Consider the following 15092-nt stretch of genomic DNA (forward strand, 5'->3'; position numbering starts at 1 on the left):
ATATTGATTCTTCTAATTGAATACCCAACAATCAAGGGAAAACCATCCTTAATCCTTGAACAAGTGGATTAAGTTTAGGTACTTGAGGATGGTCTTTTTAAGGCAATATTTTAACTGCAGAATATAAAAAAAAAAGTCACCAACACCATTCCATTGAATTTTAAAAGCTATTAATTAAACCAAGATCCTCCTCCACAATTGTGTTAGAGGATGAGGATGCTGAAAATCAATTGTTTTCTTTATTCAGCAGAGCTATTAAGAAAGCTTAAAGTCTAAACTCATGCATTTTTAAATGCTTAGAGGCTTACTGTAAATGAGCAGTGGCTACAAATACAGGATATATTATGTATAAGTATACCACTTTTTTTTTGCTGTTGTTCATTTGGACTGTTTCACATTTTAAACAAAAATATTGATAGATATTTATAAAATCAGATCATGTATTTTAAAATATCTAACAATATGTGGAAAAAATGAATAAGATAATATGAATTTTTTAATTGAGTTGATGGAAGGTACAGTACATGTCATTTTTAATACATCAAACACTGACAAAGTTGACAAAACATTCTTTCAAATGTCTGTCAGAGAACAGCCCTGGCTTTTTGCAAAATAATAAGGCTAACATTAGTTTACATAATTTGGTGTAATGCTGTTATTTTAGTTAAATGAGTTTTAGCTATCCATCTGTTTGGAACATTTCGTAAAACTTCTTATCAATAACATATGCTAAATTTCTGTGACAAATTTGTTCTCAGCAAATTAAATGCCACAATCTCAGGAGCTTGTAACATTTACTGTAACTTGTTACTGATAATTTTTTTTAAATGAAACATGGCCTAGAACAGAATGACTGCTTGAACATCTATGTCCTCCTGGATATGGATGTTGTCACATACCAGACATTTGAAACAAATTACCCCTAAAAATCAATACCATACAATACATTATAGTTGACAGCCTCTCTCGTCATCACATTACCTAACGTTTCTTTGGAAGCATCTAACAGCTCGCCCACTAAGTTTATTAATGGGGCACTGCAAATAAATGCAAAGTATTGATTATATTGATGTGGTCCTCATACATCACAATGTCGGTTTCACAGGAAGATGAATCATAGTGGGTTAAATATATTGATCCAAAAATATCAACCCAATATATTTGAGAGTTTGGCAATGAAGGAAACTTTTGATACATTTTTTCCTAGGCTTAAACCAACCCAATTCAGGGTAAATTCATGTTTTTATGCATAGAGGTTGTACTCTTGTAAAATTAAGTTATATATACATGTAAATTGTCCGTTTCCTGGTAGAAGAGCATTAGGTTTTAGGAAGGTGTTTCCTAATTATTTAGTTTACCGGTATTGAAAATTTTAATGTTAAACCATTAGCTAAGTGAGCAGGACATAAATAGTCAACTTAATGTGTTTTTCCTTGCAAAGTTCTTAATAAAAGGGGACTTCTCACAGCATGTCTTTCCACCGATGCGAGCGGAGCAAATAAAAACTGTAGTGCCTCTGTAATCTTTACACTGACTCCAAAACCTGCTCAGATATTAAAAGATTCATTACTACTCCATCGGAGATAGTAATCAGAGAGGATATCGAAGCACTAAGACAGAGGGTGATTAGAGCATATTCTCCTCATCACCGTGACGATACTAAAGCAGTACATAGCTCAGGTTATGCATGATGACGGTCCGGTATAGTATTTTATAGATTTACAGTGTGAGCCAATTTCCTCAAGACATCGATTAGCGATTGGATCGCCTTGAAGAAAAGAGGCCCAGCAAAACCTGGAAGAGTGATGATCTCTCTTGTGTAACCTGTTATCCTAGCTTGTCTTGAGTTGGTTGGAAGTGCTTTTGTGATTATTATCATCTCCTGTGTGGGAAGTGATGGCATCCCTGTTAGTAAAATTTGAACTCTTGAAACAGAAAGAAAATACCAATGTTCTCTTGAAACATTAACTGAAATAGTTTAACTTGATATTCTGTTAACCAAGTGCTACAAAACCTAAGATACATTAAAATCACTCAGATTTTCAGTTGCTATTTATTGCAAGATATGATCTTTATGGTCGATGGCTATCTTTAATATGTGTCAATTAATATATATCCAATCATGGCAAAATGATACTCTAACTCTGGAGTTCTGATAATAAGTGAATAACTGTATTTGGTGAATCATTACACAAAACCTATACCACAAGGCAAGGGCTCTACATGAACTGTAGGTGTTAATATCTTTGTCAATTAGAACGCGCAAGTATATTCTATACATGTACTATTGAACATTCACTATGTAAGTCATGAAGTGAAACTTGAATGTTATTTATATAGTGACTTGGCCTCTGTCATCTTGTCATTTTAAAGAAAGTGGCCTTTTCAGATGTCGTCATCCTCCTCCCCGCCGACCCAGTGTCCATTTAGGGTGGAATTTCCTGTTATTTTGTCACATGCCGTGCAGGTTTTGATTGTGAGCAATGAGCATTATTGTTACTTGTGACAGCGTGTTGTCCTGATCCATACAATCAAGCTCCTGCTGCGAGGTGCACACTGTCAATATTGATGAAGAGTCAATAAGTAGGTCCATTGAACTGTTTACTGCCAGACCCTTGCTCTTTCTTTCTTCCTCAACCCTCTCGTTTAGTGATCTCATTCCCTTTCTATGACTCTCACAGCCCAGTCACACAAATGCAACTGAATATAGACCAAACAAAATAATTGCTTTACCACCGATGGTCCTGAAGTTGATTGGTTTCTAGTTGGATTTGCAGTGTGACTGAGGCATGGCTGGAAACCCTTGTTGGGGAAAGCAAATGAACGCATGAAATAAGACATTTAGAATTGCCTGCTCGACCCACTTACGTCTTTGTGTATGTTTGAAATAGTCATCAGTACTTGGGTGAAGGACATGTACTTTATGCATCAAAAGAGAGCAGTGGTAGAATTTTTGTTTGAAATAATAATAAAGAAAGTTTAAAGAATGAGGAGGTACATGTAAGTGAAGAAGGAGTGACATGTACTGTAACACCTTTATTTGAGATGCAGCTTTTGTAATGGCATGAATACAACAACATGTACTCACTCTGTTTGACACCATTTTGTAAAGTGTTGTACACTAATTATGATTTATAATAAGAGTCTTCTTGAGGCTGGATTTTGTAGAACTCAAATATGAACAACTTGTTGTATTTATTAGATGTATGTGAAGCCGCATTACAATCTGCGGTAGCAATAATCATGGGCATATGATATAGGTCATTTGTTGAACATACATGTAGATATAAAATGATATCATATCACAATCCCTCTTCTCAATGAAAACTTAATTTCATATTTAGATCCATACTGTTTAAAATATCTTTTTAAAATTCTTTGCTTAAGAAATTAAACTTGTGCTAATATGAACTTACAATTTCGTCCCTTTCTTTGTTTGTTTGTTGTTGTTTTTTCACCAAAAACAATTTGAAAATTCTATCACATTTGTTTTTCATTTGAATGCGAATTGTTTGCTTATTTATCTAAAATGTTTTGATCAGACTTCAGTTATCATCTTGCTTTATAATGCAATAAACTTAATTAATAAACAAAACATGACATATTCAATATGTCTCTTTAAATCTAATTACTCAAAACCTTGTAAACATTGTTAAAGAAAGCAAAAGACAACAATTATTTGAATTATCTCCAACCATATCAATATTTTACATATCGTATCTCTCTGGTTTCTTAATAGTACGACCTGATCTGGTGGTGTATGGTTGGTGGTGATTCGATGGTGTGTCTGGTTTGCATTGTGTTTGTTCTGTTTGTGCATTCTGCTGGTCGTGTACATCATTATGTCTATCACTAGCATGTTGATGGTTTTGTTCCATGCTGTCCCTCTCTTGGGTTGGTTTGATGTGCCTACGATTTCGTCGCAGAGTGTAACCTGATGATGTCTCTACTTCATATGACCTTGGTTCTGGTCTCCTGTTTGTGATCTTTCCTCTGTCCCATCTACCAGTCTCTTGATTTTGGATTCTGACTTCTTGTCCTTTGTGTAGTGGGGGAAGGTTGGTAGCGTGCTTGTCGTCAAAGTATTTCTTCTGGTCATCCTGCCTGGTCTGCAGTCTCTGGTAGATGTCATCCTTTTGGGGTGACTGGTTCCGAATTCTGGTCGGTATGTTGGTTTGGATCTTCCTCCCCAGTAACAGCTCTGCTGGAGATGGTAGATGGCTGTCCAATGGAGTGGCTCTCAGGCATTGCAATGCCTTGTTGACGCCTATGTTATCTCTCTTAGCTTTCTTCATGGTGTTCTTGACAGTTTGTACTTGCCTCTCTATAAATCCATTGGATTGTGGATATCTCGGGCTTGAGGTTACATGTTGGAAATTCCAGTCTCTGGCAAACTCTACGAATATGGCACTATTGTATTGAGGTCCATTGTCGCTCATTAGTCTCTCGGGGGTTCCTTGTTCAGAGAAGATTTCCTTAAGCAGTCTGATGACAGCACTACTTGTTGCTTGCTGTGGTAACTGCTTTACAATTGGATACTTTGAGTATACGTCAGCAACAAGAAGGTACTCTCTTCCATCAAGTGTGAAGAGGTCAGTTGTGACAAATTGCCAAGGTCTGACAGGAATTTCATGTGGCTGCAGAGTCTCTGATGGCAGGGAGTTCCCATATTCTTGACATACAGAACATTTCCGTACCATCATCTCGATCTCCTGATTTATGCCATTCCAGAAGATACAGCTCTTTGCTCTCAGTTGGCATTTGATGATGCCTTGATGTCCCTCATGTAGCTTGTTCAGGTATTCCTTTGTCAGGCATTTGGGGATGACAATTCTTGAACCTTTCAGGATAATCCCGTCTTCAATGGACATCTCGTCCCTGTATGGCCAGTATTTGATCAGGCTTTTGTCAAGTTTACGCCTTTCTCCTGGCCATCCCTCTAGGATTACATCTCTCAGGATGCAAAGTTCACAGTCCTCTGATGTTGCGGTGCGGATCTCCAGTAGCTTCTTGTCTGAGAACATTACAAAGTCAACTTTCATGTGCATTTCAGGAGACTCAGGAGGCAGAGGATTAAGTCTTGACATGGCATCAGACAGAAGCATCTCCTTTCCAGGTTTATATTTCACTGTCATGTCATACCCTTGGAGTCTGAGCAGTAGTCTTTGTAGTCTTGGTGGTGCAGCTCCAAGGTTCTTGAGAGTGATCATCTCTAGTGGTTTGTGATCTGAGAGGATAGTGAAACTTCTGCCGAAGACGAACGTGTGAAACTTTTCACATGCGTAGACAACTGCTAGCATCTCTCTCTCAATGTTAGCGTATCGCTGCTCGGTGTCTGTGAGGGACTTTGAGGCAAACGCTATTGGTCTCCCTTCCTGTGTGAGGGCTGCTCCAACGCCTTTCATCGATGCATCTACTTCTAGGACAACAGGTTTCTTTGGATCAAAGTAAGCAAGTGTGGTCTCCTTGCAGATCATATCTTTGATGGTCTCAAACACCTTCTGATGTGATTCAGTCCAGCTATATATCACATCTTTCTTCACAAGTTCCCGAAGTGGTGCAGTCAGTGAGGCAAGTCTTGGAATGAATGGTGACATGTAGGTCACAATGCCTAGGAACTCTCGGAGTTCTGTCACGTTCTGTGGTGCGTTCAGGGCTGATATGGCTGCTGTCTTCTGTGGGTCTGGTTGCACTCCATCTTTGCTGAAGACAAGGCCATAGAATCTCACTCGGTCTTGCTTGATGTGGCATTTGTTCCAGTTCAGGACGAGTCCATGCTCCTTTGCGACGCGCATCAGATTGTGTAAGTTGGCGTCATGTTCCACTGCCGTCTTTCCTACGACTGCTATGTCATCGGCCATTCCTATGACTCCAGGACATTTCTCTAGTATTTGATTCATTCGTTGCTGGAACACGTCCTGAGAAACACACAAGCCAAAAGGTAGTCTTTTGAAACGGTAACGACCAAAGGGACTATTGAAGGTCGTCAAATGGCTTGATTCTTCATCTAGCTGTATAGCCCAATATCCATGTCTGGCATCCAGGGTACTGAACACTGTTGCTCCTTCAAACTGGTGTCGGACTTCTTCAATGGTTGGCATCGGCATATGGCTTCTCTTGATTGCCTTATTTAAGTCCTTTGGGTCAAGGCAAATTCTCCATCTTCCATTGGGCTTCTGGGTGTATGCCAAGCTTGATACCCAGTCTGTTGGCTTAGTGACACTTTCTATCACTTCAAGACTCTCCATCTCATCAAGCTCTTTCTTGATGTCATCCTTTATGCCTATCGGGCATCGTCGAACTGCATGTATCACAGGAGCCGCATCTTTGTCGATCACGATGTGGTATTTCCCATCAAATTTTCCGATTCCATCAAATCTATCGGGATACAAAGTCTTCAAATGCTCTCTATCTTTGATGGGACTATCATGGCTCTCCATCAGACTGCAATTCAAGACTACTAATCCTAGATCCAGGCACAACTCAAGTCCAAGGATGGCTGGTCTTTGAGTCTTCACCACAAAGAATTCTCCATTTGCTTGTCTGTCCTGGTGGTTACAGCTCAGCGTATGTAGGCCTACTTGTGGAATAACACTCTTTTCACCATAGCCTGTTATCGTTATCGGTGACTTTCTTAGCTTTCCTGTGATAGGTTCCCCATTAGAGTCCACGCGATCAGGGTACATCTTCTGATAAATGCGTAATGGAAGAATGTTCCCTTCAGATCCTGTGTCAACTTTGGCTTTTAGAGTCGCTGGTCCTCTTCCGATCTCAACTCCGATCACAGCGAAGGCTTCGTTCTTTCTGATCTGGTCTACACAGATGGTCTCAAACCGCATGTCGTCAGTTTCTTCTGTTTCTTCCTCTTCTTTCATCTCATGGAGTCTCTTTGATCTCTGTGCTTGCGACCTTTTCGGATATGTCTTTGTAGCTTCTTGTTTCCTTTGCCACTGCTGTTTAGATTCTTGTTCCTGTTTCTTCAGTCGGCAGCATTTCTCCCAGTGATGCATTTTATCACAGTTTCTGCATTTGGTGCCATAAGCAGGGCACTTCCTCGGTGGATGGTTCAGTCCACAGAATGAGCACTGTTTCTTCCTTTGGATATGTTGCTTCGTCATATCAACGTTGACGGCTTGACCATGAAGGAGTTTCATATCCGCCTCAGTTGCCTCCTGGGTTCTGGCGATGTCCAAAGCTGTATTTAACGTCAGTTTCTCATCCTTGGCCAACAATGTTTGCTGTACCTTCTTGCTTGAGGTGCCAATGACGATCTGTTCTATGAGGCGACCTTCAAGTTCAATGTCCGCAAACTTGCATTTTTGTGCTTGTATTTTGCATCTGGCCATGAAGTCGTCTATGGCTTCGGCTGGTTCCTGTGCCAATTTCTGCAGCTGAAATCTTGCCAGACGGAAATTGGTCTTTGGTTCGAAATGTTTTATGAAAGCTTCGAAGACCTCAGCTGGGGTCTTGAAGTCCTTTCCCCAGGATTTGTGAATCCTGATACCCTCTTGACCCAGCCACAACAGGATGTATGTACATTTCTCTTGGTCAGACTTCTTGTTAAGCGGCCCTGAAAATATCAACTCACAATAGTATTGAAAATTTCTAAATTCAGTCGGCAAATCTTTGGATGCCCAATCCATGCAGGGAGGGTTGATTCCTGTCATCTCTCCCATGTTGTTTGTTTGTGTGTGTGACTTTGTAACAGCCAATAAAATCTAATATAGCCTAGAAGTCTAAGTCACATAAAAAACAACTACTACTAGAGTCTAGTCATATTCAGCCTTATACATAAAGGAGTAGGTCATAGTGTGCCTTATCCTAATATACAAGTTACATTAAAATTCACACGTACCCTATCCTGTGTTATCAATACTGCAATGAGACAAAATATCTATGGCATTTGTTATACTGCATCGCAACAAACATCATCAATAATACAATTCCAAAGCAATTTAGGCCTATTCCTTTGCCAGTCCAACTCTTCCATGTCTCTATTAAATATAAGCCGGTCCTTCAATACTATCCATGGATTTACTCACATTAAATGATCCTGGTCAGGTTGGTGATTCAACCATTCCATTCAAACATGTGCAAATAATGAATTCAGCAAAGCGTCCATTATTTCAAAATGTTGAATCTTGATTAAAATCTAGTGTCTCTCAGTTCAAGTTCATATCTTATTCCACGGAGATCTGTATTCCCAGGTTTCACTCTCATATAGGTCTAGATCTATAGGTATGTAGACTAGGTGTCGATCGAGGTGTCCAGCTCCAGCGACGTCGTCGATCCTCCCGATGAGCTCCGAGTCCGTGTGGCTCAGTTCCAAACCAAAATGCAGGGCTGGGAGTATAGCGCCCTAGCTGTACTGTACTGTTCCCGGTCCCGGTCGAGCCTCTAGGCTCTGCTCCTGACGAGCCTCTAGGCTCTGCTCCTGACGAGCCTCTAGGCTCTGCTCCTGGCGAGCCTCTAGGCTCTGGTTCTGCCTCCGCATCAAGCTGGTCCTGAATGTAGGTCAAATAATCACTTCTCGATCAGTGCTGTGCTATCGGACGATAGGCTCACTCGGTCTCAGTTCGTAGGGGGTTTAAAATCTCATATTTGCGACTCACCAAATAATCAGTGTCGTTTTCTGCAGTACTCAAACGTCCCTCAAATATATCGCTGACCTGTTCAGAGCTTCACCTTTCTCAGTTCAAAATTCATCTCAGCGGAATATCAGTCCAAAATCGTTGTAGAGGAAAACTAACTTGCTCAAATCGTGAAGTTTCCGTCATTCACAATGTAAACAATCGACTCACACTGTTCCGTTCAAAATTCCTCCGCGGTTAGCGCGCGTAATTTTTCATACGTGCTAGTCAGTTCCATACCGCATACACACGAGCCAAATTAGCACAGGGGGTCGATGCGCGTAAACGAAATCCCAACCTAGGCCTGGCCGGTAAACGGTGCTTAAATTGTCCATAAAATCCAAATCCGGGCTCCACCTGCACTCAAAATGGTCTAGCAAAGTCCTGGCACCGCTGCCACCATGTAAAGTGTTGTACACTAATTATGATTTATAATAAGAGTCTTCTTGAGGCTGGATTTTGTAGAACTCAAATATGAACAACTTGTTGTATTTATTAGATGTATGTGAAGCCGCATTACAATCTGCGGTAGCAATAATCATGGGCATATGATATAGGTCATTTGTTGAACATACATGTAGATATAAAATGATATCATATCACACATTTACTCCTAGATAATTAACTTTGTCTGTATATCATGGCCTTGAGATATTATTCAATTCAATAAATTCACTTTCAATTTATTCATCATCCAACAATGTAAAAACATATACTGGTACATGTACATGTGTAACAGTCATCAATACTCCAATTGGAAAAATATTACATGAAAGGACACCTTTAAAAAAGCACAAGGCTTGTAAAACAGAAGGCACCTGAACATATGAAAATGGCCACAAAGGGAATACAAATCAAATATGCAGTACATTAAATACACTATTCAGACACAGTCCCCCCCCCCCCCACTCCAGCAACATCAGATATAGCAAATAGAATAACTAAATATACGAAGATACATGTACATTGTACATCATATCATGGTCATGATCAAGTCTATAGTTGATCAGTTAAGAAAAAGGAAGGAAGTGCTTGTTGATCTGACATCAAAATGATAAGAATTTGTAGGTCTACATCAATTCTTTTTAAGCCAAGAACAAGGTCTTTGTACTCTCACATAACTTCCACCTTCAGCCTTGGATCATTCAATATTTGTATTATTGGATCAATTTTACTCTGGTAATTTCCTCTTCTGTGTCCGATTCCGATTGCATGGGTGGAAAGTAAAGTTTGATTCTCTGCTGATTGGGTAGCAGTGTAAGATGACATTGACTTTGGGAGATATTCATCTACAATTTGTGTTTGCAATCGAAGCTGGTGTTTGGTTTAGCTGGTCTCGGTTGAAGAAGTGTGTCAGTAGCTTGGGGGTTACTTCATATCTTTCAGCCTGATCTTCTTGTGATGTTTGTCTGGGGTTGGGATGGGTGTGTGCATGAATATGAAATGGAAGGAAGAGGAGGGGGAAGAGGGAGGGGGAAGAAGGAGGGATTTGAAGAGACTCATTTGGAAAAAGATTTAAAGAGAGAGAGAGAGAGAGAAGAGGGGGGGGGGGAGGAGGGATCTGAAGAGACTCATTTGGAAAAAGATTAAAAGAGAGAGAGGGAGAAGGGGGAGGGGGCAATAATATGTAGAATTGTAGACATTTTGAACTTGTGACTGTAATGGTGTAGTAAGTTGTATCCTTCATATTGTTGCAAACAATAAAATTGATAGTACAAAATGGAAGACAATTAGGACCAGTAATACACATGTAGTAATTTATAATGAGAGTATGAGAGAGATGAACAAAACTTGAGTGATATTGGGATAATGTTGGAGGGGTGGGAAAGGAGGTAGTTGAGATTGGATGAAGAGATAACTTAGAGCAATGTAATTGTTGCAGTAGGACAAATTAGAAATGTATTACAAGGACACAATGAATGTTTGACAGAAGAACATACATTTATAGGGAAATAGCAAGACCAAACATAAAAACAAGGAAGAGAAAACCCATTCAAAGAGTTTGACTGCTTTATTTTGACATCAGAAGCAGAAAGCACTGCAAATAAGAAGAAAATATAGGCCGGAGCAAACGCTGTAAACACTTTGATGAATGTTGAATGGATTTGACAGTTGTAGAGAGCTACTACTCGTGGGAGAAAACCTTGCTCTCTTTTGCTCATGTTATTACGAAAGCTTTTGACAAATTTACAAGGAGTCAACTTCTACTCCTTTCATTACAAATCCTTTGTAAGATGTAAATCTTTGATGAAAACCCTATAATTGCATACCGGTCTATGCAACGTGACACATCCCTCGGAGCAATGAAGTTCACAAATGGATCTAAACTTTGAAAATTACATTCCACATGTACAGAGGGAAATGTACATTTCATCTCTTTCATTGTAACTTCTATGAATGTTCTTGAACATGTTGTTGTAGAACATTGCCTGCACATTCATGTTTTTTTTCTAATTGTCCAGTAAACACCTTCTTTGCAAGTTAACCAAGGCCAAAAATTTGTTTTCAATAAATTGTATGCAAGTTATTATTTTTTAAAACTTTCATGGATGCATACTTGTAAGAAAATGAATGCCTGTTCATGTATTCTCTGGCTTTAATTTGGGACAGTTGAAAATGCCCAGAAAGTATTCTATCATGTCCTGCAGTGAACTTAAGATCAAAATGAGTGATTGCCATGACGATCGCTTCTAACAAGGATATCGCAAGGCCGAAGAATCCCAAGAAAGAGGTTTCCTTCAGGAAATATCGCAGCATTGACAAGGACTCTCTACGCAACTCTATTGACACAATGTTCCATTCACTACCTGATCTATCTTGTCCATCTGCTTCCGCGGAGCATTATAACTCATCTTTGCGGACGTTGATTGATGAGCACGCTCCAATCCAGGTCAAGACTGTATCAATCAGACCTGATGCGCCATGGTTTACCGATGATATCCAGGAAGCCAAGAGGCGAAGGCGTCGTGCGGAACGTCGTTCGATCAAGTCTGGACTTTTTGTTGATAGAGAGCTGTACCGCCGTGAATGCGAGTCATATTATGAGTGCATCTTCAATGCGAAGTCATCGTATCTCAAAGATCTCATCAAGAATGCTGACACTAAAGAACTGTTTCGTCTTGTGAAGACACTCTCAACGCCCACTCAATCTTCACCTCTTCCAGATCATTCTTCTGATAGTGAACTCGCCAACAGATTTGCTACATTCTTCAGGGAAAAAGTCGCCAAAGTTGTATCCTCTTTCCCTAATGTAGCACCAGCACCAGCTTCAAGATCTTTTGCTCCAGGCCCTCGTCATGAACTCTCTGATTTCTGCCTTGTATCCCTCTCACAAGTCAGGAAGCTCATCATTTCGCTTCCTTCTAAACACTGTAAGCTAGATCCGATTCCTACCTGGCTTCTAAAGGAAGTCCTCGATGAACTCCTTCCTCACATAACCAAACTGTTCAATCTCTCGTTATCATCCGGAATAGTTCCAGAGTCTTTTAAGACTTCTCTGCTTCTTCCCCTCCTAAAGAAGCCGAGTCTCGACACGAATGGACTTAAGAACTACAGGCCCATCGCAAACCTGCCATTCCTTGGGAAGGTTTTGGAACGTATTGTGTCACTACAGCTGAAAGCCCACATTGACAATCTCGGTTTGTTTCCAATCCACCAATCTGCCTATCGGAATCATCATTCTACTGAGACTGCAACTGTCAAGGTCCTAAATGACCTACTTCTAGCTGTAGATAAGGGTAATGAAGCTGTCCTCATCTTGCTTGATTACACTGCCGCATTTGACACTATCAACCACGACCTGTTACTCCATCGCTTAGAGAACGACTTCTCCATCACCGGCACCGTACTTCAATGGATTCGCTCCTATCTCATGCACCGAACTCAGAAGGTGATCATCAATGACACCAACTCGGAATCATTTCCCCTCATCTGCGGCGTTCCTCAGGGTTCCGTGGTCGGCCCCCTCCTGTTTATTCTTTACACCAGCCCTCTCTCAAATGTTATTAACCTTCATCAGAATATTCAACACACTATGTATGCAGACGACACCCAGATTTATGTAACTCTTCACCCAAACAGCAGGACAGTAGCCGCGAACAAACTCACCAGTTGCCTCAATGAAATCAAAACCTGGTCTTTTCAAAACTGTCTCTGCCTTAATGATTCAAAATCTGAAATGATTCATATTACTTCTAAATTTCGGAACTCAGACCCCTTTCCTGATCTTGTTATGAGTGATGGCTCTCTCAGTTGTTGTGCTTCTGTGCGTGACCTTGGTTTAAATATTGACAGCAATCTTACTTTCAAACAACACATTAGTAATATTTGTAAGTCTGCTTCCTTTGGTATATATAAGATCAGTAGAATCAGGAGGCTACTTGACCGACCCACAACTTCAAAATTAGTCCATGCTTTTGTCTCGACCCATATCGATTACTGTAATTCTTCTCTTTCTGGCCTCCCTCAGTCACATCTAGTCCCACTTCAAAGGGTACAGAATAGCGCTGCTCGGCTTGTGACTCTCTCGCGTAAATCAGAGCACATAACTCCAATATTGAACTCACTACATTGGCTTAAAATTCACCACCGCATATCCTTCAAAATTCTTCTCCTGTGCTACAAAGCTATCAATGGCTTAGCCCCCTCTTACCTTTCCGATCTCATATCCTTACGTTCCCGTACGTCGTCACGAACACTTCGTTCATCTTCCACATTACTGTTAACACCTGGACCCCGCACTAACACCCGGTATGGTGACCGCGCCTTTTCAGTTATTGCCCCCGCTCTCTGGAACAAACTGCCCGCCTTTATTCACTGCGCCCCCTCTGTATCTCAATTCAAATCTCTACTCAAAACCTATCTTTTCAAATTGTAAATTGCAGTTGTGCGTCGGTCAATGGAGGTGCGCACCATAATTATTTGTCTTTATTTAGTTGATTGCCACTGTTTTTCTTACCTTATCTATGTTACTTTTGTATTTTTGCTTTTTCTTCTAATTTAATTCTACGGGTTATAGTCTTCTCTTAATCAGAACACTGTGCGCTTAGAAACATCAGTATTAAGCGCCTAATAAATGTTATGTATTATTATTATTATTATTGATATCCTAATGTAGAGACAAAAGACTGGAGGTGTATAGAGTGGAGGAAGTGGTCAGGTAGGATATATTTATCTCAAATTGCAGGAATGACCAAGGAGCGTCCACAAAGCCTGAGGATACTCCCTAAAAACTCTCTAAAATAGTATGAAAGGGTGGAAGTCTGGACTCTGGAGGAGCGATAGCATTTACAAATGTTGTTTCTCAAACCATTTGTTATCACTATCTATCTTTATTGTTCTCTTGTTTATTTAATGTTCTGTAAATCACTTAATGGTATATGTTACCCCATCACCTACGGGAACTTTTTTAAATTCCTGTATAAAGGCTATGTGGATAAGAGAATTAGGTAGGTAACAGGGGAAGTACTGTGCAAATGTTAACTGTTATTCTTATATTTATATATTTTGCTGGAACCAACACTCCAAAGTTTGCGTCCAGCACGTTAAAGTGTTAGATTGACCACTTTGGAAAAACTGCCACTCCTTGCCCTCTGTCAAATGTTGGTTATAACACGTTTTGAGACTACGGTGTGCTGTGCATCAAGCTTGGAATTGTGCACTGGTAGAACGCTATGCCAACTGCTTTGTAAGAGAGCTATACGTTGGCTTCTCTTTTGGTCGTCATCGGTTAGACGGAGGAGTCGAGCGAAGAGAATGGAGGGGTACGATTGATCATGCCATGTGTACTGCCACTCCTTTGTAGTTTGATCTTTTTTGTGGTGGTTTTGTGATGAAGAAAGGGTGCTTTTCGATTTGTCATCTTTAGCTCGGGGACAATAACATATTTCATTCTTACCAGAGGGTAATGATGGTAGTAACTAATCCACAATAACGCCATTGGATGCGTCAAATCAAGCAGAAACAGATTAAAAGTTGATTTTTACCTCGTTCCCAACCTGTTCAGACAGGTAATTTCAACATTCGGATAACTCTGGAGTCTGGAATAGTGGAGCGTAACAACACGTTTCTCTTTTGATCAATTCATTCTGTTGTTGTTAATGGTCAATGGTAAAGACCCCTGTCGGAAGTGAAAAATGAAATTGATGAATTATATATCAACGGAAAGCTCCAGATATTCCAATAATATCAATTATATGCTATTTTATTCCTTTATATTTGTATTCTACTTTCATTCAGCTTGCCATTGATATAAACTTAAAGTTGCATTCTCATCGGTTAGGGTCTTTAAAACATTGTATGAAAATGAAACGTACAGATGTACATGTACATGTAGGTGTATTGTACTGGAACGTGTTACCATACAAAGTTTTGGAAAACTTTTTGTGAACTCGGTAAAGAATAAGGTTTACTTTCCATGTACAGAATGCATGATTTACCCTTTCACCTCTACAATCGTTTTCT

At 40.0% G+C, this 15092-nt stretch overlaps 1 protein-coding gene across 1 annotated transcript; it reads right to left on the reverse strand.

Annotated features, from left to right (window-relative positions):
- Positions 1-3707: 3707 nt before the first annotated feature.
- On the reverse strand, positions 3708-7676 carry LOC115925089 (uncharacterized protein K02A2.6-like). Its single transcript, XM_030988267.1, has one exon. It carries the CDS (start codon positions 7674-7676, stop codon positions 3708-3710), a length of 3969 nt encoding a protein of 1322 aa, XP_030844127.1.
- Positions 7677-15092: the final 7416 nt, after the last annotated feature.

Source organism: Strongylocentrotus purpuratus, unplaced genomic scaffold (genome assembly GCF_000002235.5).
Source record: "Strongylocentrotus purpuratus isolate Spur 01 unplaced genomic scaffold, Spur_5.0 spur5_contig_840, whole genome shotgun sequence".
Lineage (NCBI taxonomy): Eukaryota > Metazoa > Echinodermata > Echinoidea > Camarodonta > Strongylocentrotidae > Strongylocentrotus > Strongylocentrotus purpuratus.

Coding starts and splice junctions, on each gene's coding strand:
- LOC115925089 (XM_030988267.1), bottom strand. CDS start 7,676: ATGGGAGAGATGACAGGAATCAACCCTCCCTGCATGGATTGGGCATCC.